The sequence below is a fragment of the Mastomys coucha genome, unplaced genomic scaffold (assembly GCF_008632895.1).
Source record: "Mastomys coucha isolate ucsf_1 unplaced genomic scaffold, UCSF_Mcou_1 pScaffold14, whole genome shotgun sequence".
Lineage (NCBI taxonomy): Eukaryota > Metazoa > Chordata > Mammalia > Rodentia > Muridae > Mastomys > Mastomys coucha.
The window spans coordinates 117637096-117663719 of NW_022196896.1; the positions used below are offsets into that span (position 1 = coordinate 117637096).

General features: G+C 45.5%; 2 protein-coding genes across 8 annotated transcripts in view; both read right to left on the reverse strand.

Moving 5' to 3' along the window:
- Per2 (period circadian regulator 2) overlaps nt 1-26624 on the reverse strand; it is a 750618-nt gene that overhangs the window by 591964 nt on the left and 132030 nt on the right. The window lies entirely within an intron of this gene.
- Hdac4 (histone deacetylase 4) overlaps nt 1-26624 on the reverse strand; it is a 257625-nt gene that overhangs the window by 66375 nt on the left and 164626 nt on the right. For 5 of the 7 annotated variants that reach the window (XM_031368438.1, XM_031368437.1, XM_031368433.1 and 2 more), the window contains 3 exons: nt 19966-20116; nt 9110-9230; nt 2983-3104 (listed from right to left, as the gene is read on the reverse strand). In XM_031368438.1, coding sequence (XP_031224298.1) covers nt 2983-3104; nt 9110-9230; nt 19966-20116 — 394 coding nt within the window. The remainder of the gene's footprint in view (nt 1-2982; nt 3105-9109; nt 9231-19965; nt 20117-26624) is intronic. The other 2 variants (XM_031368434.1, XM_031368439.1) reach the window with 2 other exon arrangements.

Genomic DNA, 26624 nt, shown 5'->3' on the forward strand with positions numbered 1-26624 from the left:
AAACTACTTATTTCCCATACATTTTTTTGGTCTTGGCGATTTTGTGATTGCAGAGAAAATAGACCAGGCTAAGCAAATACTATATGAAGCATCCTGCCAATGAGGCTAAGTATCAGTGAGCCAATCAAGTCCTTAGCTTCCTGCCAATGAGGCTAAGTATCAGTGAGCCAATCAAGTCCTTAGCTTTTGTGAGGGTGTTGAAAAAAAAAAAAAGCAGTTAGTGTCTTTAAAGGCCATAGAAACCCAGTGAGAATAACTTAAAAAGTTATTGCTTTTCTATTTTAAGTTATTATGTGTATGGCTGTTCTGCCTACATATATGTTGGTCTGTCATATGCAAACAGTGCCTTCTAAGGTGAGAAGAAGGCATCGGATTCCATGGGACTGGAGTTACAGATGCTTGAGAGCTGCCATGTGGATGCTGGAAATTGAATTTGGAAGATCAGCCAGTGATCTCTCTTAACCACTCAGCCATCTCTCTAGCTCAGGGTGGGCAGAAGCAGTGGAAGGGACCAGGCCCTACCACACCTGGGACCACAGGCAGAATTCTGGTAGGAGAGGAGGGATCCTGCAGCAGAGACACCACTACTGTCTGTCAATAATACAGAAAGGAACATGTCCTCTGACAGAAAGTCAGAGCTGGGCTATGGGGGAGGCCAGACCATAGAGCCTCTACTTGGCCAACTGAGCAGCAGGGCCTGGGTGTGAGCCTGACACTCAGCAGTGTGTAGGCTGAGCAGAGCTGTTTCCAGGTGGAGTTGAGAGGGAGGCTTGGTAGGAAGTCACAGGGTGGAAGGAGTCCACACCACCTAACTGCTGGGGGAAGTGGAGGGTAAGAGTGTCTCCTAAGCCAAGAATGTGTAAAGTAGCTGGGGATGGACTCAGGCAGCTGAGCTCTGTGCATGAAAAAGCTCAGGCAAGGTGCATGTTATTTTCATTAGAGAAGGAAGACAAGGCACAACATAGGTGTGAGCTGCCACCCCCGGAAGCCCACCAAGGACTACTCAAATATGCCTAGAGTATAGAAGAAATCAGCACAAGATTGCTAAGGGTTTATTTCACTTTGAATATAAGGACTGAGATGGGCAAACTGTGCAAGATCAACATGAATTAATATAAAGTCAGAGCCAGGAACTATTCAGATACAGTTACTTGAGCCTGCCATTGTAACTTGATCATAGTGCCTCATGAAGGGAGCATCACTCACTGACTGTGTCTTGCATAGCACCACTTCATCAGAGATATACACAAGTGTACTTAGCACTGGCAACATCGAGGGACGGAAGAAGCCATGTCCAGTATACTGCAAGCCATTCTGCATTCTTCCCTGGATACTGTAGGAAATTAAATGCTTTCTCTGGAATCCTTATTATACTATCATTCATGTACTGGTAAACCTTAATTAAGGTTCTCTGAAGCCTCTCCAGAGTAAGAGAAACACTTGTTGTTCCTCTATCCTCAGGAAGTGGGGTCTGCATAGCAGAAGTCAACAAAGCAGTGGCTTAGCTTCCAACATTCCCCAGAGAAATGCACAAGAACCAACAGGAGTGGACTGAGACTTATGGAGAAGGCTCAGAGCTCTGTGGACATCCATGGAGGGCCACATGGCTGTAGTGACCAGCAGTGGCTAATGGTGTTAAGGATTCTGTCTCCTGTTCTGACTATCTCTCTGGGAGCATGCCACCCATGACTTAAAGGCTTTTCTGAGACTAGAAACTGGAGGTGACTGAACTTGAGCACCAGCATCTGTAGGAGAGGGAATGACGATTTATAGTCCTGCCGTTACAATGCTCTGGGCCAGACAGGACAGTGCTATGCACTGTCTTCCTGTTGACCTCTGGAGGAGGGTGTCCCATTGGCATTTTCAGGAGGGTATATATATCCTTTGGTGACAGCCAACTACTCTGCATTTAGGCCACATCTTCATCCTTCTATAGAAGACCCCACCCACCTGATATGGCCATTCCATCTCACGCACTGCAAGTATTAGTCAGGTCCTGTTTAGGCTGAACTAAAATGTCCCTCTCTTTAGCTCTCAGCTCCTGGCTCCAGTTTGCTCAAAGCCACACCAAACCATAACTGAGTGTAGTATCCTCTGAAACTTCCTAGTTTAGCTAGAAATAAAAGGTGAGTCCGCTCATCTCTGTGATGCCCTGTGAAGTAGCCATTGGGCTAGGGCAGCCTTGCTTAGAAACTTTGAATTTCATGGACTTGTTTAGTAAAAGCAGGTGAGCCCCTCAGATCTCACTTCTGAAGAACTCTGGGCACTGCTCTGCAGGTTGGGGCCGCATCCCCACTGTACCAGCTGAGGCTGTGTGCGAACAACCTCTAGAAAGTCCACCTTCTTGCCATGCCAATGACTGTCCACAGCCATTCCAGACCTTTTCAAAGGCCTCATCATCTACAACCATCACCCAAGAAAGCAAGACTATACTGGCTTGTCTTGTGTTCTAGCATATTCCTTTTGCTTTGACAACAGCCTAGTCCTCTTTATATCCTTTGTCCATAAGAGAGCTGATATACAAACCTGTGGGCCAGGAGGGATGTCCCCACACCTTTCTCATGGGACCTGCCTTTACTCTGGTCACCTTGATTATCTTTGTCTGGGTACTACCCAAAGGCCATGAAGAATCCTTACATACTCTCTGACCTGGGCCAGCACATCCGCAGGAGCTGTCATTAGTCCTGGATCTACCCTAACGTTCTGGACTGTAGAGTGGAATATCCTCCCAAGAGGGGATGAACTAAGGTGCTGTGGGGATGAGGCCAAGTTCTATATAATACAGGAGTACATGCATGAGACCCATTTCTTTTGAGATAAACCACAGAGAAGTTTAGCAGCACCATTAAAAGGATGTCTGAATGCAAAAGCCAGTCTCTTAAACTATCCTAAACAGGATGTGAAAGCCCTGCCTATGGCTCACCATAGCTCACTGGGGCTCTGTCAGGACGGAGGCACTCAGGGAGCAGACTGCACACTAACCTGTTTTCCTAAGAGGGAAGTCATCTTTGGCGTCGTACATGCCCAAGACTGGGTGGTTGTAGGAGGCTGATACCCCACTCTGGGGTGGAGAGCTCTGGTCAAGGGAGCTGTGCTGTGTCTTCCTGGAAAAAGGTAAAGACAGATCAGTGTGCCCAGGCCTCCCAAGCCTCAGGGTACCAGGTTCTGAAATCTGACCTTCTCCACAAGAGAGGTGAGAGAAAACAGAAACAAATAGTGCCCACAGCCCCTATCTGTGTGCTCTATGGCCCATTCTCTGCCCAGATCTGCCCTCTGGGATTCTTATACCAGTCTGTCCTCAGAGGGTTTGTTTTCAGGATGCAAGTAGTGAAGTCAGTGGGCCCAGGCATGAGAGATCATAAGAAAGGCACGGATAGGAAGATGGGGTGCGCATGGACTCCTAGCTGATGTTGGTAATGCCTATGACTGTCTCCCAACCACAGGGCCCCTTGAGGATTTTCCTTTTGAAGATCATGTGCACCACTACATGACAACAAATCCCTCAGCCATATTCTTTTTGGGACAGCTCAGTAGCATCTCAAATCTCTATTCTGAGAGTTACTGTAGGAAGTGAACTTCCAATGGACATGGACAACTCAAAGTCCTAAAAATGGCCAGATGGAAAAGGTGTATGGATGCTCAGAGCAGAGAGACAGAGGGGGAGGAGAAAGAGGAAGAGGAGGAAGAAGAACAGAAGCAGAAGCAGGAGTCCAGTTGCAGGATACACCTAGGGCACTGAGACCATCCTAGATGACCTTTAGCAAACCTTTCTGAATGCACCAGCAGCCAAGCCTTCCTATGAATTCTGACAGCATGAACCTTTCTGTGGTCTTGAGTATAGGAGATCTGCTTAATGACTGGAAACACATTTGCTTACTTTCTAGTTTAGACTTTACTAAATGATTTACTTACATACACAATTTTGGCACTTACACATCTGGAATTATGTGAACCTAGAGTGGGAGCTCTCAGGTAAGCACAGATGCATATTCAAATATTTGAAAACATATCATGCAAAGAATGTATTGACGGGACTCTCAGACACATCTAGGAAGGCAGTCCTGAAGACTTCTTACAGGCTAAGCTAATGGGGTCCTTGGTGTCCCTTTTGTTTTCCTCTAAACACAGAATGGGGTGTGTGTGTGCGCACGTGTGTGTGTGTGTGTGTGTGTGTGTGTGTGTGTGCACTCATGTATAGGTTAAAAAGATAGTCAACTATAGGAAAGTAGTTTAATATGGTAATTAAAAGAAATGTAATAAAGACAACTACAATTGTTATGTTTCATGACAGGGTTTCTTCCTACTGAGGAATAAGTTGGAAAAGTTGTTCACTCCAGATACAGTAGATCTCCTCCCACTAAATCTCTCAAGATCCTGCCAATATTAACCCTGCTTTTCTGTCATGGCTGTTAATGAACCACCTGTACCTCCTTATCCTTTAGAAATGCTTCTTGGAGCTGGAGCTGGGAGTGGACAGTCAGTGGGGCCTTTGTGGGAGTCCAAAGATTACAGAAGGGGGACCTTCATGTCCTCTTAACCAGCTCACCTATAAGGAGCAGCCCCCTTCTCATGGTCCTTGACATTGCTCCCTCTGCATGCCAGAACAGGCAGCCACTTGGGAAGAAATGCCAGCAGATAGCCTTGGTGTGGCTTCCAGATGCCAGGCTAACTCACCTCACCCTGGAATGAACTCAGCGAAGAAGTCTCCAGATGTGCAATCAAGATCAAAATCCCATCCCTGGCTCAGTCTAATGCCTACATTTCACATCCCGTCACTGACACCTCTGTATACACCCACCATCTAGGTTTATGACTTCTTCCTTGACCTTCTTCCACACAGACTCACAGACCCCACATTCCAGAGGTAAGGACCTCGGGGCAGCCGCTAACTTTCCTGACCAAGAACAGCTACCAGCTTTCCGACCTTGGATAACGAGTCTAGGGTACAGACAAAGCCAGGACAGGAGGTTGCTGGTTCACTGACCAGGCCTTCTTTAAAGGAAGTCTTTGGAGCTACGAGTATACATTAGTGGACAAGTACCTGCCTGGCATGTATGAGGGCTGGGGTTCACTTCCTAGCAGGACCATCAGCACCACCAAAAACAGTAAGTAAGAAATAAAGGCAGCTGTCTTTCTCAAGACAGAAGAACCAACTGCTGTTTCCTTTCTAAATACCACCTTGAATGTGAAATAAAATACAAACTAAAACATTTAAAGTTTATCAACAATGGGCTTTCCCATTATATCAGATTTATACTAGTGATTTAAAATAAATAAAACTTGTTAATCAAGTAGAACATCACAATCCAATAGAAATGTGTGAGCTACACATGTAATTTACATTTTCTAGAAGCTATTTCAAAATGAGTAAAAGAAATGGGTGAAATTAACTTTAGTATTCTACTTAACCTGAGATATAAAAATACTATTTCAATATAATTAACATGAAGCTTATTCATGGAAATCCTGTGGTCTGGAGTTATTGCAAGCCTCAATTTCACAGGCTCGGATCTAAAGCATGGACAAGCCACACTGCACAGAGCAGGCTCAGATGAAGTTTTAAGTCCCAAATTGTGAATACTCTTCTTCTCCCTCCATGGATTATCAGCACCAATCAGGCCTTGAATAGTCAGTCCCAACTCCAGACCACCCTCTGCCCCTTTGCTGATGATTCTCTAGATTCACTTGGCTGAGTCTAGTTTTACATGAGGTGTGGCTGTGTGTCTGACCTGTCTAAGGACAGGACGTGTGAGGTCTCCATCCTGCTGCATAACTGCAGGGTATAGTGGCCCAACCTATCAGGCAACTTAACCTGATATGGGTTTGTGGGTCATTTCTGTTAGGATTACAGAGTATAAGCCTGGTGTATACTTGCATCCCTGGGCAAATACCTGAAAGTACACTGCTGGGTTACAGTACCATTCTTAGATCTGCTAAACCATTTGCAATGGGACCATTTAATCTTGCCATAGTCGTCTGCGCAGGAAGAGTGTGCCCTGCCATCCCTGGTCTGTTAAGAGTTTAGCCAGCCCTGTAGGTGAGAAGTTAGTGTCTCACTGGATGGCAACCCACATGGCTTACTGTGTGGTACAGCTGTTCACATCTTTGCCATCTGTTTGTTAAGCTGTAGGAGCTTCGCAAGCACTCTACAGATGTACACTGGAGTATTTCCTTCTAGTCTACTGCTTTGCTTTTGGAGGGCTGGCTGAGACAAGGGTTCTTTGTGTAGCTCTGGCTGTCCTGGAACTAACTCTGTAGACCAGACTGACCCCAAACTCATGGAAATCCACCTGCCTCCGCTTCCTGAATGCTGGGATTAAAGGCATGTGCCACCACTGCTTGGCTGCTTGCCTTTTTCTTAAAGTTGTCTTTCAAGGAGCTGTTTTAAGTGTTGATAGGATCTGTTTCAGGTAATGGGGTCACAGCTCATAACACTGATGTAGAGATGCTACGAGTTCTTACATAGAACATGTTGTTAATTTTAAATAATTTTATCTCTCTCTCTCTCTCTTACCAGGAGGACTATATTTATTTGTTTATTTTATGTATATGAGTACATGGTAGCTATGTGTATATGAATACAGAGACCAGAAGAGGGCATCAGATCTCATTATAGATGGTTGCGAGTCACCATGTGCTTGCTGGGAATTAACTCAGGACCTCTGAAAGAGCAGTCAGTGCTCTTAACCACTGAGCCATCTCTCCAGCCCCTTTTATTCATCTCTTAAGGGTAATTTCATTGTTGGAAAGAAACCCCTCCTTCACGTTTCCTTCTAGAGGTTCTGTTGTCTCAGCCTTCATACGCAGCTCTCACTGGCTTTGGGCTGCCACTGGCAATCATCACATGATGTATGAAGCTGGATAGTGGTTTGGCTCTCTTTTTGAAGACCATTCTGCCACAATGTCTTAATGGGTCAGACATTGCACCTGAGTGTACCTTCATGATGTCTGGTCAGGATCCTTACATGGTCATCAAATGCAATAAAAATAAGCGGATTCTTGGATGATGTGTCTGATATCAAGTTCTGCCCTGTCTAGTCACCTTGATTGCAATTGCTTCAGGGAAGAGGGCCCTGTACAGAGACCTCCCTGAACGTCCTGCTCAGGGCAAAGCTCGAGCTTGGCAAAGGCCTCCCTGCTCCCCTCACCCCCGGGCCACCCTTCTTCTTCAGGTGCTATTCCTTTAACCCAAGAATGTCCTGGACTCCTTGCCCCATAACTCCTCAACTGGAGGAAGCTACCTGCTGGCTGAATCTTGCACCCAGCTCAATATACCTCCACAACCCCTGTTCCTGCCAGCCTTTCTCCCTGTCCCATCTGTCTGTTCAAGTGTGACTACCCACCTGTGGGCTGTTGTCCCACACCCTGCAAAACTGCCTCTTTGAGCCCCTTACTTTCTTGCAACAGCATTACCCTTGAACTCCCTAGGATCTAAGTTGGACTGCCCTATCTTGTCCTCTGAGAAGTGGTCTCCCCTTGCTCCTTAATGTGATGATAATCCTTTAACAAGCTAGTACCAACCTGGTCTAGGAAGCTTCCCCTTCCTAGGTCCCTCTGTCTCTTCTAGGCCCTGTCTGGCCCCACTGCCTTTTCCAGTTGCACCCTGTGTCTACTTTCAAATTACCATCTCAAGGGCTATCCTTGGCTACCTCCCCCTGACCATCCTGACTCCCACATGTAAATGTAGGACAACAGAACCCCTGTATGGCAGTAGCCCAGGCTGACCTCTCCAGCAGAGGCTGCAGAGCACAACTCAGGCTGAAGTTCTCATGATCAGTCTTCATTCCTCCTCATGGGCCACCGGTTTCACCCTATTCTGAGCTACACGAAGACCAGTAGCCTGCTTTAGAAGACATGCAGTGTGTGCAGCTACAGAGCCTAAGTGACAACGAAGAGCCTCACAGTACAAATGCTCCTCCTCAGGTTGTGTCGTAGGAACTGAGGTCTTCCACATAAATAAATGGGCCACTTCAGTGGGTCCAGAGGGGTTTTAATAAAAACAGTTGTCCATTTTGAGACTCTAGAAAAGCTATTTTTTCCCCTGAGTAAAATTAATTAAGAGCAACATAAAATTATTGCAAATTAGCTATGTGTTCTGTGTGAGAACTCGCCAAGTCTCCTCGGTGGGCTCTACAGCATACCACAAACAGCCCATGCTGGTGGATCCATCCAAGCCCTTTTTAAAAAAATGCTGGGCAAGTCAGCTGCATTCATCTCAGCATAGACAAGATCTACTCTGTTTTGTTTGTTTGTTTGTTTTTTTATTTTATTTTGTTTTGTTTTTTGAGACAGGGTTTCTCTGTGTAGTTCTGGCTGTCCTGAAACTCACTCTGTAGACCAGGCTGGCATCTACTCTGATTTGCCCAGATCAGATGCATCCTCTGGGCCAGGCTGATCTCTCATCTTAATTGCCTCCATCTCTCCCAAGGATTCAGTAACTGGATCATAAAGATGCTGTCAGGTCCAAACTCCAATTCCCCACAAGACAGCATACATGTTAAAAAATGACAGTACAGGCTCATGGCAAGTTAGACTATAGAAGGACTGCTAAAAGCCTACAGTCAGCAATCCTTAGGAACCTGTGAAAAGGGTTTGTGCTCACAAAGGAGTCATTTCCATTATCTTCTCTTGGTTTTGGCAAAAGGGACATGGGGCTCTCCACTGACATATACCTGCTGCTGCACATTAAAGCCCATGCTAGCCTCCAGCCTCCTTCTGTCCCTATTCATACATTTTATGTGTTTCAAAGTTCTCACTAGACTCCTGGTCCTCCTCACCTCCCCTACTCCTCCACCCTCTCTATATAATGCAAGGTCTCACCTCCTGCCTCTTCCATTCTTGCTTCTCTTAAACATAGTGCTGTCTATGGATGACTGGGCCAGAGGTCCTCACAGACAGGAGTGCCACTTGGTGATCTGAACATGATCCATGCCTCATCTAGCTGACCATGACATACACTTCACCAGACCTCTTCCCTTCAGATCTGCTTATATAGCTTTGGGAGTTCAGTATCTCTGCCACCCCTATGTTAGGTAGTTTTTGAAAAACTCATACCTGTCCACAGAGCTGAGTATGTCAGGCACCCAAAGAACAGGCCCAGGTCACTTACCCATACCAGTAGCGGGGATCGCTGGAAATGCAGTGGTTCAGGTTCCGGTGGGCCAGAGCCTTCTTCTTGTTGAGAACAAACTCCTGCAGTTTCATCTTCACTTCTGTGCTCGCCACAGCACCTGGAAGTGAAGCAGAGAGTGAGGAGGAGGAAGCAGTGTGGAGCAGGCAGTGAGAGGCACAAGGCAGGAAGGCATCTCCCTCTGCAGTGCCCTCCCAAGGCCAGGGAGCTTTAAGGGGAGGTGTTCTATCCAAGCACTGCATGAGTGCACTCTACTGAAACCCAGACTTCAGGCATGAGAATGGCTTGTTAGCTAGCACAACTTTTTCTTCAGGGGTTTCAGATCCTGGCGCTAAAGTTTCAGAGCCGAGTGCCAGAAGCATGGTGGCTTCACTCTTTCCACTGAACAAGCAGCAGAGTCTGATTAAGTTCCACACAAATGGGATCCTCTACACAGCTACCCAGGAGGACAAGGTCTGTTCTACTGGATAGCGGGTAGTCAGCGTGCTACACACACTACAGTGTATGGCTTTCCTAGGACCCAGTGCATGTCTGTACCCTTCTGCCTGGTGCCAAACACTCCGGTGGGCAGATATTACCATAAGTTGTGTTTCCACAGCTTTCTTGTGGTGTGGTGACTGTTGCTGAAAGGTATATTAAAGAAAGCTATGAGGTTGCAGAGCAGACTACACAAGGACGCCCCTACTCACCCTGCACAATCTGTGTTCTACAGAGCTACTGCCAGATACCTCACTACAGTGCCTATGCATCCTTGTACTGGAGAATACGGTAAGGGGTTCCTGCTAGAACACAGTATTCAAATACCATCTTGGATGGTCCCAAGTACTGCATGTAGCACAAAGGACCAAAAGAGCGATCCTATCACACAAACATCATCAAGATATTTTGCTAATACATTTTCCAATGGTTGCACACTGACACCCGGCTCCTTCCACTGGGCCTCAGGGATAGATATTGTCTTCTCAGGGTTAACTTCATGCACGCAGACACTGGCACCCTGAGGAGCTCTGACAGCTGTGGGACCTACTGTACTGCCTTGGCTTGGCTTCATCTCCTGGCTTGGTTCTTCCAAGGAGTGTGTGTGTGTGCGCGCGCGCACGATGGGGTGGCCATGCTGGGGTTTTGGGGGTGGTGTCTCTGGACATTTCCTAGTTGCCTAAGTTGTTTGGCTGCTTGTGTAATTTGTTGAGAGCCTACACATTTAAACCGTGGAAACAAGGAAAACCTTCAGTAGGCATTCTGAGGCCCAGGTTGTGGGTGGAAGGCATAGAGGTCAGGTGACGGTCTGGAGGTGAGGTACTGCATCCATCCGTCCTCGTCTCATTTCCAGTCAAGAGTCTGGATGTGTGACAGTCACACACTTACTTCTTATGAAGTCTATTCTGGATTTCTTGTCACGGCATGCCACATCCTTCCCTCACCTTTTTGGTAAAGCTCTGCCATTGACTTTTTTTTTCCTTTCAAGAATTGGATAAGCACTGGGGCAAGGGACCGAGACTCCCAATGAGCATTAGCAAGCCCCTGAGGTTCAGTCCCCAAGACCACCAATCACGCAGACATCCTTTCAGCTAGTCTTCTGTTCTGGTCCTGGGTTCCTTTTCTCTGCAGGCTCTAAAGCCATCTCAGCACATGGGCCTTGAGTGGTTAGTTACTACATCTACAGATCGAGTGCCCCTTCTCACCTCCCACACCTGACCAAAACAGAGTTATTGCTGGTTACAGCCCGCTGCTCCTATATGGCAGCCCAAGTGCCCAGGCTGACACACTGATCTGCAGTCATGGAGAGTGGAGGGTCTACAGACTCTATGATCCTCCAACACTACTCACCCACACTCAAGTCCCACTGTCTGTCAAGGCATAGACTTAGAGGGACTGTGTGGTTATGGAACTGTCTGCTCTATGCATGACACTCCCAGACACTCCTGAAAGCATCAGGCTAACACTGAACAGAAACACAAGTAATGTAAACCAAGAGAAGGGTAAAGCTTACAAACACACCAAGTGCCTCTACAATTGGCAGTAAATGAAATACCCTGTGGTGTGGTAGGAGCAGAGAGTAAGTCCACAGAAGAGCTACTTGAAAAGTGAAATCCAAGCCTACCAACACAGATACAAAGCCAACGTGACATCACTGCTAAACATAGGAAAAACAAAATTAGCATTTTCACCTTCACAAGGATGAAGACGTTAGGTTCTTTAATGCCCTGCCACTGAGTACCAATCCAGCCTGCCGTCATTTTCAGAGTAGCTCAAGGTTTTTCCCCAAGTGAGGACACATGCCCACCAGGGCTGTGCTTGTAGCCAATGGCATGTCATGGAGCCATGCTATCTGCACTCTGCCCAGAGGACAGACTTCTTGCTCTTGGACCTCAATGGCTGGCAGGCACCTTAGATCCCAAGTGTGCCCAAATGCGAACATGGTTGAGAAGGGTAACGCTGCTGTCACCTGCAAGGGAAAGTGCCGTGTACTCTCAAGAACTCACTGTCGGTGTGGTTTGATAACTTGCAACTAATGTTTTAAACTGTAAATGTTTATAGATGTATACAAAACTCACTAAATATTGAATAAAATCAGTTACGCAAAACCTTAAGAAATGAGATAAGGAACACTTTGCACTGAGTTGAAGATGCCTCCTGACATTTGCATCTGCAGGCACAAACAAGACTCCCCTTCATGGCTGAGCTGCCTGGGCCCAACATAAGAGCATCTCCCAGTGCTGGTCTGCTAGCTGCCTTCTCCCCACAGGACTGCATTCTTAGGGCTGCGAAGCTTATGCAAGTTTGCCAAAGACTCAACTGTGCAGTTTATTATTAATAATAAAACCTGACCACCCAAATCCACAAAGTGAAAACCACGGCTGCTGCCTGTGATGGGGCTGGAGTGCAGCTGAGAACATTCCAGCACAGGGTCAACAAGGGGTGGGGCTTAGCACATAGCACAGAGATCTTGTCTGACTCATAAACAGACCTGAGATGTTTTCTGAAGTCGTATTCTGTGAGCCTCGAGATAATATTTTTATTGGATCATTTTTGTAAACTCTGAGAAAGTAATTCAGACTGAGCTGCTTTTCAGCAATGAGAAAACTTATTTGTTGGCTGGTTATGGCACAAACTGACTGGCTGATGTTTAAAATTTGAACTGTAATCTTTTGATAAATAGCCACCATTTCCCCTATTCAACAAACAAACAAACAAGCCCAAAGCCAAGTACCTAAGATGCACACTGAGGAACATGTGAACCATGAATGGGGAAGGGAGTAGCTGGTCCAGGTCTGAGTTATGAGCACAGCCTAAGCACTGCCAGTGGACTGAGCTCTGTGCATGTGCTCTGCAGGGCAGCACTACCCTGCATGCACATGGTCCTCAGAGACTCCTGCGAGGACAGGGAGCCAGCTTCCTGGAGGAAGGCAGCCCACCATGCGTGCACTAGGCCGGCCATGAACCAGCTTACCCTGGTCAAGCTCAGCACTGGCTGCCCTTGAGCGCTGCTAAGGAGGAGATTCCTGACCTCGGGCTCCCTGCAGGTCACTTCGCAGGTCAGCTGGCCTCAGAGTCAATTCCAGAGGCTAAATCTGCACAAATGCTGTCTGTGTGTTGTTCTCAACAGGTCTGCACTCTACCTCAGAAAGGCCTCAGATGCCTTTCAGACATTTGCTCCCTAAGATCACTGTTGAGTGAGGCTTGACAGTGCATGGGTACATCATTCAGATTTAGCATATCATTCCAAAGACTGGCAAGGAAGCTACCTTGAAATTCTATCAGTTAAGATGAAAAAATTAAATATGTTCATATTTCAAGAGTAGAACACCACATTACTGATGATTCTAACTGTTAATTTTGTACATGAAAGCAATTTCTTAGTATTTGAAAATAATGAAATAGAGAAATAAGCTGATAAGAGACAATTAGCAATAAACTTAAAATATGCTTTTAAACAACTAATTTTAAAAATATATAAAATTATACTGGCATATTAGATGACTTCCCGATTTACATTTAGAATTTGGCATAATAATAATAATCTTTACACTTAAGCTTGAGAACAAATTTACTTGACAGTCATTTAATTCTCTTGAAAACATAAGGACTTTGTTTTAGAAAAGTCCATTTGGAAATAATCCTAATCAAATGAGGATTCCTTAAAGGTGAGATGTCAACTGTGTAACCTAAACCTTTACAAAGGCAAGCCTCTAACCCAAACAAATCCTTTCCATGCAGCAAGATGCAGACCACGAATGGAACAAAGAGGAAGAGAGTCCAGAGAGCTGAGGGCTCCAGACTGTACTAAGCAGTAAGTCAGGGGTCAGGGGTCAGGGGTCCAAGGGTTAGCCTGGTCACACCTGCTGGGTCAGGAGACCTGCAGGCTTTCTAAGGCCTCTACTAGCAGCTCAGGAACACTGGGGGACCTGGGACAAAGGGTTAAGCTGAACAGACAGGGGCAGAGAATGAGCCACCATGGTTGATGGTTTCCTTGTAGGTACCTGATGATCAGAGAATGAGTACCACAGAGGGCCAAGGCAGCAAACTCTGGAGTGCAGGGAAGAGGAAGCCTCACAGGCTTGAGGCAGGCCCAGAGAGTGTGCCACCCATGTAAGAAGGCCTGGCACTCACCTCTGATCAGCTCCAAACCCTTCAACAAGACAACTGAAATATTTTAATGCATCTGGGCCACATCACAAAGCAAACCGGAAACCCTGTCTCTAGGCCAGTGAACCACATCTCAGCCTTCTATTCAGAGATATCCTGAAAATGGGAAAGGGTGACAGAGGGAAGGGAGGAGAGACCCAGCCAGAGGGGCCATTCTAAAATAACTAACTATGGATGGCAGAAATCCCATGGAAACTATAAAAGTCTAAATAACAATGTGAAACTGGTTATCTAGCAAATGAAAAATCCATCAGACAAATTTAACACAGCAGTTTACTTCACAGGAAAATATCAAATTAGTACAGTAGACATCTGAAGAGAAGCAATCACTACAAGGAAGCAAGTGGGAAAAATGTAGGGGTTGTAGAAAATAGCCCTAACACATGGAACCAAAGTCTCAAATACACTGCACTAGGAAAAAAATGCAGTGGGCTTTTTTATTCTTAGCTAAATGGTGAGAATACGCAATTCTAAAATTTTATTAAAGTATCAAACTATACAGACTCCCAAGGGAAACAAAGGACACTGCAGTTAAACACATATCTGAAAAATAATTCAAATATACAATGGAAAAAAAGAAAGCATCTTCAATAAATGGTGCTGGTCTAACTGGCTGTCTGTATGTAGAAAAATGAATAGATCCATATTTGTCAAGTCCAAGTGGATCAAGGACCTCAACATAATACCAGATACACTGAACCCAATAGAAGAGAAAGTAGGAAAGAGCCTTGAACTCATTGGCACAGGGGGAAATTTCCTAAACAGAACTCCAATGACTATGCTCTAAGATCAAGAATTGATAAATGGGACCTATGAAACTAGAAAGTTTCTGTAAGGCAAAGGACATAGTCAATAAGACAAATCGGCAGCCTACAGATTGGGAAAAAAAATTCACTAACCCCACATCAGCTAGAGGGCTAATATCCAAAATATATAAAGAACTCAAGAAGCTAACCACCACAGGGCAGTGGTGTCACACGTCTTTAATCCCAGCACTTGGGAGGCAGAGGCAGGCGGATTTCTGAGTTTGAGGCAAACCTGGTCTATATTCCAGGACAGCCAGGGTTACACAGAGAAACCCTGTCTCAAACAAACAAACAAACAAACAAACAAACAAAAACCCCAACAACAACAAAAAAGGGGGGGGCAGAGAAGAAGCTAGCCAACAAAAAAACCAAACAACCCAATCAAAAAAATGGGGTATACAACTAAACTGAGAATTCACAACAGAGGAATGTTGTGAATTGGCTGAGAAGCACCTGAAGAAATGTTCAAAGTCCTTAGTGATCAGAGAAATGCAAATCAAAATGACCCTGAGACCCTGATTGATGACCTTAAATCAATCAGGATGTCAAAGATCAAAACCTCAGGTGACAACACATGTTGGTGAGGATGTGGAGAAAGAGGGACACTCCTCCATTGCTGGTGGGATTTCAAACTGGCACACCACTCTGGAAATCAATCTGATGTTCCTCAGAAAATTGGAAATACATCTACCTGAAGACTCAGCAATACCACTCTTGGGTATATACGCAAAAGCTGTCCCAGCATGCCACAGGGGCACCTGTTCCACTGTGTTCATAGCAGCCTTATATGTGACAGCCAGAAGCTGGACATAACCTAGATATCCCAGGACAGAAGAATGGATACAGAAAATGTCGTTCATTTACACAACGGAATACTGCTCAGCTATTAAGAACAAGGTGGTGGTGCACACCTTTAATCCCAGCACTTGGGAGGCAGAGGCAGGGGGATTTCTGAGTTCGAGGCCAGCCTGGTCTACAGAGTGAGTTCCAGGACAGCCAGGGCTATACAGAGAAACCCCGTCTCAAAAAGCAAAAAACAAAACAAACAAACAAACAAACAAACAAAAGAACAAGGATGTCCTGAGTTTTGCAGGCAAATGGATGAAACTAGTAGCCAGATATGAGATTATCTCTGAACAAGAAACAACAAATGATGGTAATTTCTGAAGGAAATAAGATCTTCAGAGCACCAAGAGAAAATAAATATTAACCTAATTAAATCTAAACTCAGTAAAATTAACCTTTAAAGATTAGAGATAAAAATTCATCCTCACTGAATTCCATTAAAGAAAGGGAAGGAAAATCTCAACAGATGAAACCTCAGCCACATGGAGAAGAGTCACACCTGAAAAGGAGACTGTGAGTCCTAACTGAATCAGACGGACGCTCTGTGAACTGGAGTTGATGTGATGGAGTCAAGCAGGCCGTGCTAAGCACAGCTGTGATCAGGAGAGGAGCAGCAGAACAACAGTTACAGGAGAAGCTGGCAGGAAAGGAAATGGCATCATTAAAATCCAGAGCAAGAAAATGGAATGACAAGAGGTCAATAATTGGGGTTTGCAAAGAATGGTGAACTCATAAGCATAAACATATCAATATGGAAAAATCAATTAAAAGACAAAGTTAGACTGTGTCAAAACTTATTGAATATAGATAATGTTGTCCTTAGAGAAAAATTTAGTTTTACATTCAGATGTCAGAAGAAAAGGCTGGAATCAATGATTAAGATAAAAAAATTCTTCTCACTAAGTGAGAAGGATTCAGAAACCCTAAGAAAACAGAAGACAGAGGGAGAATATGGTTAATAGAAATGAACGAAGTAGAAGAGACTGTCCATAAAGCCAAAAACAAGAATTCTAAATAGACTGACCTAACTGGTAAGTCTCTGGAGCAGCAGGTCTCAACCTGTGAGTAGTGACCCATGTATGAGTTGAACGACCTTTTCACAGGGGTCACCTAAGGCCACCAGAAGACAAAGGTATTTACATTATGATTCATAGCAGTAGCAAAAGTACAGCTCTGAAGTGGTAACAGAAATAATTTTATGGTTGGGTGTCACAACACCATGAGGAACTGTATTAAATAATTTTATGGTTGGGGGTCACAACACCATGAGGAACTGTGTTAAAAGGCTGGAGCATTAGGAGAGGTGAGAATCACTGCTGGGGAGAGGCTAAAGAAGAAACTCAATGAAATCAAACACCCATCAACTGAGAAGGTGCCAATATCCAACACTGAGGATGTGAAATGGGAAAGCACCACAGTTCATACAGACCAAAGAGAGCCCAGCCTCAGGCCAACACTGCTGAAACACCAAACTTGGCAAGGCATTTCAAGAAGGAAAATGCTGCCCATTTCTGTACTGCCTGTTCTGTGTATCAACTTGACACAGCTAGAATCATTAGTAAGGAAGGAGTCTTCAGTTGAGGAAATGCCTCCATGAGGTCCAGCTGTAAGACATTTTCTCAATTAGTGATCAGTGGGGGAGGGCCCAGCCCATGGTGGGTGGTGCCATCCCTGGGCTGGTAGACCTGGGTTCGTAGTCCTGGGTTCTATAAGAAAGCAGGCTGAGCAAGTCAGGGGAAGCCAAGCCAGTAAATAGCGCCCGTTCATGGCCTCTGCATCAGCTCCTGCCTCAAGGATCCTGTCCTGTTTTAGTTCCTGTTCTGACTTCTTTCAATAACGCTACAATATGGAAGTGTAAGCTAAACAAATCCTTTTCTCACAAATAGAGCTGCAGACATACAAAATACAAGCTAACTCAGCATGCAATACATAGAAAAAGATACTGCATTATGATCAAGGTGAGGAGGGCTATTTATAAATGTTAGATAAAATTTCTATCCCAATAGATCTATTTGCTACATTCACTAAATATGCCAGAAAAAAAAAATCCTATGACCACCTCGAAAGGATGCTGAAAAATCTGAGGAAAATCAGTATCTGTGCATATTCAAACTCAGCACTAGCAAAGGAGGGTAAGGTGATAAAACCAACAGGCCAGTGAGAAAGGCCTTCTGGAACAACGTGCCTGCCTCCAACAGCAGAGGGGAGTCAGACTGTCATTTTAATCCATCATTCTAGTGGAATCTTAGTTAGGTCAGTCAAGTAAAGATTGGAAAAACATAAGGGCATTCTGGTCGGGACAGAAGAAACAACCTGCCTGTGTTTATGGAGGCTGTGCCTCTAATAGGCTGAAAACCTGACCCACCCTGCTGGTAATTAGAACATGAGTTTAGCATGGTTGCTGGGCACAGAGTAAAGAGTCAGCAGGTTGCTAATTGCTTTTAAAAATTGCAAAACCAAGCTATGCACAATAGTGTTAACCAATCAGCTGGCTTGAAATATGCCTGGTAAAATACATGCAAGTTTCCTGAACAAACAACTCTAATATTTTTGTAAGAAAAAATTAGAAAGGCCCAAAGAATACTGAGGTATTAGGAATAATCAAGGCTATAAAATATCACATCTCACCAACTGGATACACGGAGTCAGTCTAAGGATCAGGTAAACTCAGGACATGTCTGAATCAGTTTTAAGATTTTCAATGAAAATACAAAATCCCAAGAGTAGGGAAGATAAGCACTGCTGGGTCTAGGCTCACTTCCAGGCTGTGGTGACTGAAGCTACAAGTACTGATGCAGTGACAGCAAGGGCTAACGTCACTAACAGGGAGCATGGAAGCACATGGATGCAGACACTGATTCTCAGAGATCCCAGAGCAGCCAGATGCACACCCTAAACTATGCTACACACACCACTTCCAGCAGAATGAACATCCACACAAGTAGGAAACTACTCAAATGCAAAATGGTTTGGGTGAAATGTGTTCTTTAAATCACAACCCAAAAGTACACAGAGAAAACTGAGAGTCTAACAAACAGCCTTATGATCAAAAAGTCACCCCTCGAAGGGAGAAAAGGCCTGATTAAGCACAGGACTCACAACTAGCACTGTTCCTTAACATGCAAGGAGCAGCTCCACAGCAAAGCAAAGGAGCTCCTACTGTGCTTCAGCACAGGCAAAGGCCTGACGGAACATTTCCTGGACGGAAAGCTCTGCCAGGCTAGTCGCAGAGACTCACACTGCACCTCAGTGGTGCAGCGCTAGATGCTAGAGGGATCTACATCCACTACAGAGTGGGGACTGAGATAAGTGACAGCAGCAGCCCTGGGGAAGGGTAAAGCCACGGAAGCTCTGAGGCCCTGCCGTCCAACTGCTTGGGCTCTTTGCTATATGCCCCGTAGGTGCTAGCTCCCCATTTACTCTTTGTTGTAGACCTATCTGTCTGCATCTTTGTATATCACATGCCAAAATGATTTTCAAACAATGTCAAATAACAGACTTTACAAGAATGTTTTAAGCATACGCATCTTGTTATGTGGTACAGATGGAGATTAAAATTCATATAAAAATTTGCTACAATAATTTGTTAAAATGGCTAGCCATTTTCAGTGTTTGCAGATAAAAGATTTTGGGGGTCTGTCCATGTAGTGGTTTGATTGAGAAATGTCCCCTACAGGCTCATGTACTTGAATGGAGTACCAGTTGGTGGCGATATAAATCAAAGTTAGGGAACCCTTAGGAGGTGCAGCCTTGCTAGAGGAAGTATGTCATGGGTGCAGGGCAGGGTTTTTGAGGGTTTATAGCCTCCCCTCCCATCCCATGAAATGTGATCAGCCTGGTTCCTGCTTCCGCTGACGTCTCTACCATAATAGACTCAGCCCCTCTAGAACTATCAACCAAATGAATTCACTTTTCCTTCAGTTGCTTCATGGTATTTCCATCACAGCAACAGGAAAGTAACTAATGCAATCTACATGGTAGATTTCAGTAATAACATGCTACCTGTGGCCTCTTTGCTAGGCTAAACTGGGCTCTTCTTGGGGAGGTCAGTCCCATCAATGGAGGAGTGGGCCTCAAAGCAGGACTGGCAACACACAGACTGTGCCTTCAGCTGCATGTCCACCTATAGGCTGACACCCACTTTGGGGGTACTCAGAAAACCTTTCCAAAGGAGGGGAAACACAGGATTGTCCTCAGAGTCAGAAGGTGATGTGCTTTACGGCTTTACTATTCTGTGCATCACTGAAGAGTACTGCCAAGCAGTCTAAAGATGCCTGATTCAACGTGGGAGCCCCAGACAGCCCCTGCACTCAGGCTCATACTGAGTCATTCTTGACACCTGGATGAAGTCAGAAGCAGGGCCACTTGTTGGCCTCCAGGCCCAATTAAAGTGACCTGAAACAATCATCCTGAAGACACTGATGACTCCTGCGTGGGGTGACGAGCCCCTCCAGAGCTGCCTGGGGAAGCAGCACAGGCAACAGAGGCAGCGGGGCCAGCCCTGAGTCCTCACTGTGCCTTCCCATCAGCACTCACTCTCTTTGCCCTTCTCCTTGTTCTTGAGCTGCTGCAGCTTCTGCTCACGGTGCTGCTTCTCCAGCTCCTGCTCTTGCCGGTGCCGCTCCAGTTTCCGCTGGTGCTCCAGCAGCTCCTGCTGGTGCTTCATGGCCAGCATCTCCTGCTGCTGCTGCAGGCAGAGGAGGACAGAGGTCAGAGCCCTGGAGACCCATGGACACCCAGGAACCAGCCCACCACTCCCTGACTGGGGTTCCCCAGGTGCCGCCTGTCTGCCTGCCCATTCACCTAAGGTGCTACAGAGGGGGACAGGATGCTGCGACCTAAAGTTCCTCTGCCCATTTAAGGACAAGATTCACAAAATAGCCTTGGATCTCTGCAGAGCACTCAGGAAGAGTAGGTGACTTTGTAGGCTGTGAACGCTCTTTGAGTATGCCCCAGAGAACAGAAATGGTGAGGCTAGCGAGTCCAGCTGCCAGGCATTTCCTTAGACATGAAGACTCCTGAAATTCCACCTCAGGGATCCCTCCACCAGAGTCCACATTAAGAGTGTGCTTGCAACATACAAGGTAGGTCCAGAGGCAAGCCCAAGATTCTCAGAGTGAACACAGAGACAATATGTGTGCCTCAGATGTGCATTCACCTGGAGGAATGCTGCCCACCTCAGAGCAGAATTAGTACCACTGGGCAAAAAAAGCACGGGGCTGAGTCACAAACAAGCAAATTCAACAGGGCATCGGATAAGTTCTAGAGCAGAAAATAAAAAAGCCACTGAAACACGACAAATAAACTGGTGAGGGGACAGAGCGGTTGGGGGGAAGGAATGTGGGGGACACTATAGGACATGCGTCACCCACCCATAGCCATGAAAATACATGTCATAGCACACCTAAAGTCTGTTTATCTTTATGTAGACATTAGAGCTTATGTTTCAAGATATGGCGCATCTAATGGCATGAAAATATAAAGTCCTTATAAGAAATAGTTAAATACAGAAGGTAAAGAAGAGGGACTGCAGGACTTATGATATAGATGAACACTGTCGTAAACTCCTAAGAATGTAATGAGCTGCCCATACCAAGGCTGAGGCACAAAGAAAGTAAGGATTCTTAGACATGGTCAAATGAATGGGAAAGTGCTTACCCTACTGGTCACATCCCTGTCCCTGTACTTGCTTCCAGCCCGAGCATGTAACTTCTTAGGGCCTCTCACTTCAGCAGGGCCATTGGCTCCTCTTCCTCTGGCCCGAGAGCTGTTTCCAACCTTCACTAAATTAGCAGGTGGCCATCCTGCTAATTGGCACTTTTTGTTGTTGCTCCCTCATGGAATGAAGAGTGGCAAGGAGCAGTGATCAAGGAATTGCCAACCAGGTGGCCTATAGAACTTTCTATGGAAAAAATATGACACAGTGTGTCCTCACTCAGAGTGAGTGATCAATGATTAAGTATGGAGACAGTCTAGAACTGAACGTTCAGCCACTCAAGACTGTGTAGGTCACAGCACAGAATACAGCTACGACAGGAAACCAACCAAGGCTTGGGAACTTTGGCGTGCTTTTCACGTAGACCTCAATCCTACAGCTTTAGAAGGAACCTGTGAAGCTAAACTGCTAACCTTGCTTGCCAACTGATTATATCTGGAAGCTACTGAAACACCAGGTTGTTGGGCCCTCCTGTGAGGCATTTTCTTTTCTCTTTTTCTTCATTTTTTTTGAGACAGGGTGTATAGGCCTGGCTGGCCAAGAACGCAGAGATGCCTCTGCCTGCTGAGTGCAGGGTTAAAAGTGTGCACCAACATGCCTGGATTTGTGAGGGATTTCTTTATCAGATTATTTGAAGCAGAATGAGCCACCCTAAATCTGAGCCACACCTTAGGTGGCAGCACATATAAAGGAGACAGGAGAAGGGAACTTTGCTTTTGTCTGCTTGCCTTCACTCTCAATGGCAAATTCATCTGCCCTGTTGCTGATACATTCATTCCTTGGCTGGTATTATAGCCTACTTCTTTGGGATTCCAACATAGATTGAAGATCAGGACTTCTGTGCCAGACTGGGCTTATTAAGACATCCAGCCTCAGAGATTGAGCAATTACTGTATTCTTGGCCTCTCCATCATGAGACTACTAGACCAAAGCCTGTAAGCCAGTCTACTAAACCTCCTTTAGTGTATGTGTGTATGTATCTCCACGATATCAGTTCTGTTCCTTTAGAGATCCCTGACTAAGAACAGTTCAAAAAGGAAACTAAGGCAAAGAGGCAGCCTAATAAACGTTTTGCCTTAGGTGGGCTGGCTCCTGAGCAGTTTCGATGATGCCCATGTGGGAAAATAGTTAACCCTTCAACATATGCTTGAATATATGAGCTAGCACACAAATGAGCTGTGTGAGGGCCAAGCATGTGCACAAATGAATGTACACCAGTGTGGTTTCAGTGAACATGTGTGAAGATGGCTGCATTTCACACATGGGATGTGTGCACTTTATACCTGTGGATGTTGCCTCATGTCATTTCCAGCAAGATTTTATGGAAGACAGAGAGATGTACCCAGAGATATGTCCAATCTCTCTGATGCTGGGTGATCACTCAAAAGAGGAGCTGAAGCCAACCTTCACGGACTACATACAGTGCTGCCAGGAGGTTAGTGCAGCCACAGCTTCCCTGACACAAACGTCTCAAGGTTCATGCTTCTAGAAGTGCCCAAGCTGCACAGAAGACCTTCTTGTACTCTCCTCTAACCACAGGCCTTGCAGCTCCCTGGTTGGACTCCTTCCCAAGTCTGTCTGTCACCAGCTTCCACAGTCAACTACAGCACTGGGTAGACTGAGGGGGTGGGACTGTAAACTGCTCTGAGTTTGTTCCAATCAGAATCACAATATGCCACTTACTCAGCATGGGAAATTCAAGTCACATCATATCAAGAATGTGATGGAAAAGTGACAGCAATTGTATAATTGTTTCTACCCCAACAGTCAAACCTGTGTGGCCTAGGCAGAGAACTCAGTCACTGAACTACCAGCATGAGCAAATATGAATATAAGCATGAGCAAAATAAACAGGGCCACCAGCTTATTCATACCATGGGCATAGTAAAAGAGGTGCTGGACCCTGTCCTGTAAGGCTATCCTAGAAGACTCAGGCAAATTCTCAGGCTACCATACCTATACCGTAGCACACCCTGGAGCTGACTTAAGCTAGTCCTGCAGAGTGAGCCTCCCTGGCCGTGCTTCCCTACTGCTACAGAAGTAACCCAGAAGAGTTTAGAGCCTCACAGGACTTCTCAGAGCTGTCCAGTCACAATTGTGGTCAGGTGCAGCAAAGATTTACTGGGCAGACTGAGCAGGTGGCACTGTCTGTGCCATAGTCCCAGTCTGTGTAGACTTTTGAGGGCTCTCCTGAGAAAATCAGTTACTTCTACAAACATATTCACTAAGAAGATCATGGGGCAAAGCCAGGTGTATGGCAGGTTAACTGGAGAGGGTACAGGGATTCCCCATAACAGCTCACAAAAGGGACTGGGAGAACACTGAAAGACTGCCCAGCCTGCCCAGACCCTATAATTGGTACCTTCCCACAGAAAGGCCACCTGCAGAAAGCTTAACACTGTGTCCAGCAACAGTAGGTGCAGGGGGAGCCAGTGAAGGCCAGTAGAGACTCCTGGCTCTCTGGTCTATATTTCAAACAGCCACTAAAATGGCCTCTAAAGTGGCTCTCTGCCCTGAGCTGGCAGCATACTTCAGCAGACTGCGAGGTGACACAGCAGGAAGGAAAGATGGACAGGCCAGCTGCCTAGCCTGGCTTGGTCTGCCCTCACAGAAGCACCGCACACTTTGCTAGCTGTCTTCCACATGCTTCTCTGGGCAGCAGTACTGCCCCACAATGAAGACCAAATGACAGGGAGTGTGAAAACACTCTGAAGGTCTGATGTGAGGTTGGCATGTGGACTTCTACACCTTTATCTTGAGTCTGTTTCTAAAAGGCATTCCCTAAAGAGGATGGTGTCTTACACAGGACAGCTGAAAGTTAAGAGGAATTTATCAGTGAGTCACAACCTAGCTGGATGGATGGGATGAGGGACCAAACTCAAGCAATTTACAGTCTTAAAATTGCATCTTCACTTGGCCCCTTGTTGATAGCAGTCAGTATAGATAAGTCTAACATAAGTCAGGATCTAAGTTCCTCCCAGCCAATGGCACTGAGCCACTGAACACAGCTCCAGGACTTATAATAATTTCAGAACAGTAACATTTTTCTATCCTTTATCAAATTAAACAATTTATAACACTTTGCACTAAAAGTAAAGGCACAGAGACTAGGCCATATTCTCTATTAGCTTCATTCCAAAAGACTGCTCCCAGTCATTCTAAGGAAGCCCAATTGTGAGGAAAGAGCCATGGACTGTAGGGCTGTCAGAATAACATATGTGAATTAGGGTCAGAGAGTTCTTAAAGGTATGATGGTGGTGTCCACAGGTAAAGCATCCTCAATGGATTACTAGGCAACTGGCATTAGGTTAACTCTTTACCTGCTTTAATCACGTTTGGAAAGCAAACATGGTAGCATTTTGAAAAATAATAGTGCAATTAGTTTATAATCATCCATTCAAGAAACAGCACTATACAACTAGCCCTGCTCAGAGTCACCCAACTCAGGAGCATGGAGTGGTCATTGCTGAAGTGTCTCTCTGTATTTTCCCTTAGTACCTAGAAGGGAAGCGAGAATCCTGTTATATAGTCACAAAGACAGGGAAACCTGAAATTGAAGAGGCACAGATTGCAAATAATGACCAGATTCCCAAAGATACCCCACAACAATGCTGCTGGTCCTGTGTGTGTCACAACATCTTGAGGTCATGTTGCTAGAGCAGAAAGAGCTAACCAGACCTGTGCTGTTCAGCCCATCACCACAGAATACTGGCAGTGACCCTCTGTGCCCCAGGCCCCTGCAGCTTTGCTTCTTTCCTTTCTTTGACCACATCTGTCACAAGGATCTCTCTCCTTGGCTCCCCAAGGGCAGGGCCTGTACTGTCTAGGGAGAAGACACCACTGAGTGTAGAATCCAGACCATAATAACAAGCCTCTGAAGTGCTGACCGTACAGTGAGTAAACTCACTACCATACCCAAGACTCTGCCAAGGTAGAGGGAGAATGGTGCGAAGAGATCTTTGGCAGATGCAATCCGAGTCACCACAGGACAGTTTAGAGTAAGATGACCACAGTGTGGTGGCCCACATGAGAATGGCCGGCATAGGCTCACATATTGGAATACTTGGTCCCCAGTTGGTGGAACTGTTTGGGAAGGGTTAGGAAATGCAGCACTAGGGGCAGGCTTTCGGGTTTCAAAGCACACATCATTCTCGGTCGGCTCTTTCAGCCTGATGACTGTTCCCAGGATGTGGCCTTGAAGCTATGGCTTGGGTGCTATGCCTCCCTGTCTATTCCCACACTCCTTGCCAAGATGGTCATGGACTCTCCCTTTGAAACAATGAGCCCCTAAATTCTGTGACAGAGAGCACAAAATATTGTGTTGAGAATAACTAGAAGATAAACCTTTGCAGGAGGCTAGTGTTGTATGTCTCTTGATATAAAAATGTCTGAAGTGGGAACAGGAAATTCTTTTTTTAGAAGAAAGGAAATATAGGAATTCTTCTATAAACTGCCTTGTCCATGGTGTCTTATCCCAGTCCTAGAAAAATAAGACAAACAGCCAATTTTTTCTAACAAAACAAAAACAGCAATAGCAGGCCCACTATTCTAACCAGAACTTAAATCAGGTTCACTTTTAAGCCAATGCTCAGTTTTGAGCCATACACTTTCCCCAAACTTAGTTTAATTGACCCCAACTTTTAAATTTATTGGACATTCAACTTAATAGACATTTTTTTCAGTGTAAATCCAATCAAACTTTTTCAAAGTAAACAAAGATATAAAAGCCTTCTATGCTAACAGGCCTGATGCTCAAGACAAGTGCTCATCCACTGTTTCAGCAGGACAGAGAACCTTCTGGGTCTCTAGGAAGCTCCCATTATCCCTATTGACCAGCCAATCAGAAGAGGTTACAGTCAAGCTCAAGTCTCATAACACATGGTACTAACATCATAATGCTGCTCATGGCACTGCTCCAACAGCAACCTTTCTGGCCCAGCCTTAACAGAGCTCAAGCTGAAGCAAAGGCCATTTAGGAAACTGTTCTGTGAACCAGAGGGGTACTCTTGACTCTACTATTCCTCAGAAATATTAGAGCCGTATGTGTGTGTCCTACAGCCAGATGTGCCCAGCTGATTTAAGAGGCACATAGACTTTACATGACGGATGTCCCCCACTCAGGCTTCTTCTTAAAGATGTGCGTTAGTTACTTTTTCCATCATTGTGACAAAATATCGGACAAAAGCATCTTAAATAAGTATGTATTTGAGCTCAGAGTTGGTGTGCTGGATAGTTCTTTGTGAACTTGACAAAAGGTAAAGTCATTTGAGAGGAGGGAATCTCAATTGAGAAACTGCGTTCATAAGAGCTGAGTTGCAGACAAGCCTGTGGGACATTTTCTTAATTAGTGATTGATGGGGGAGGGCCCAGCCCATTGTGAGTGGTGCCATCCAAGGACTGATGGTCCTGGATTCTGTAAGAAAGCAGGCTGAGCAAACTGTGGTAGCAAACCAGTAAAGCAGCACCCTCCCATAGCCTC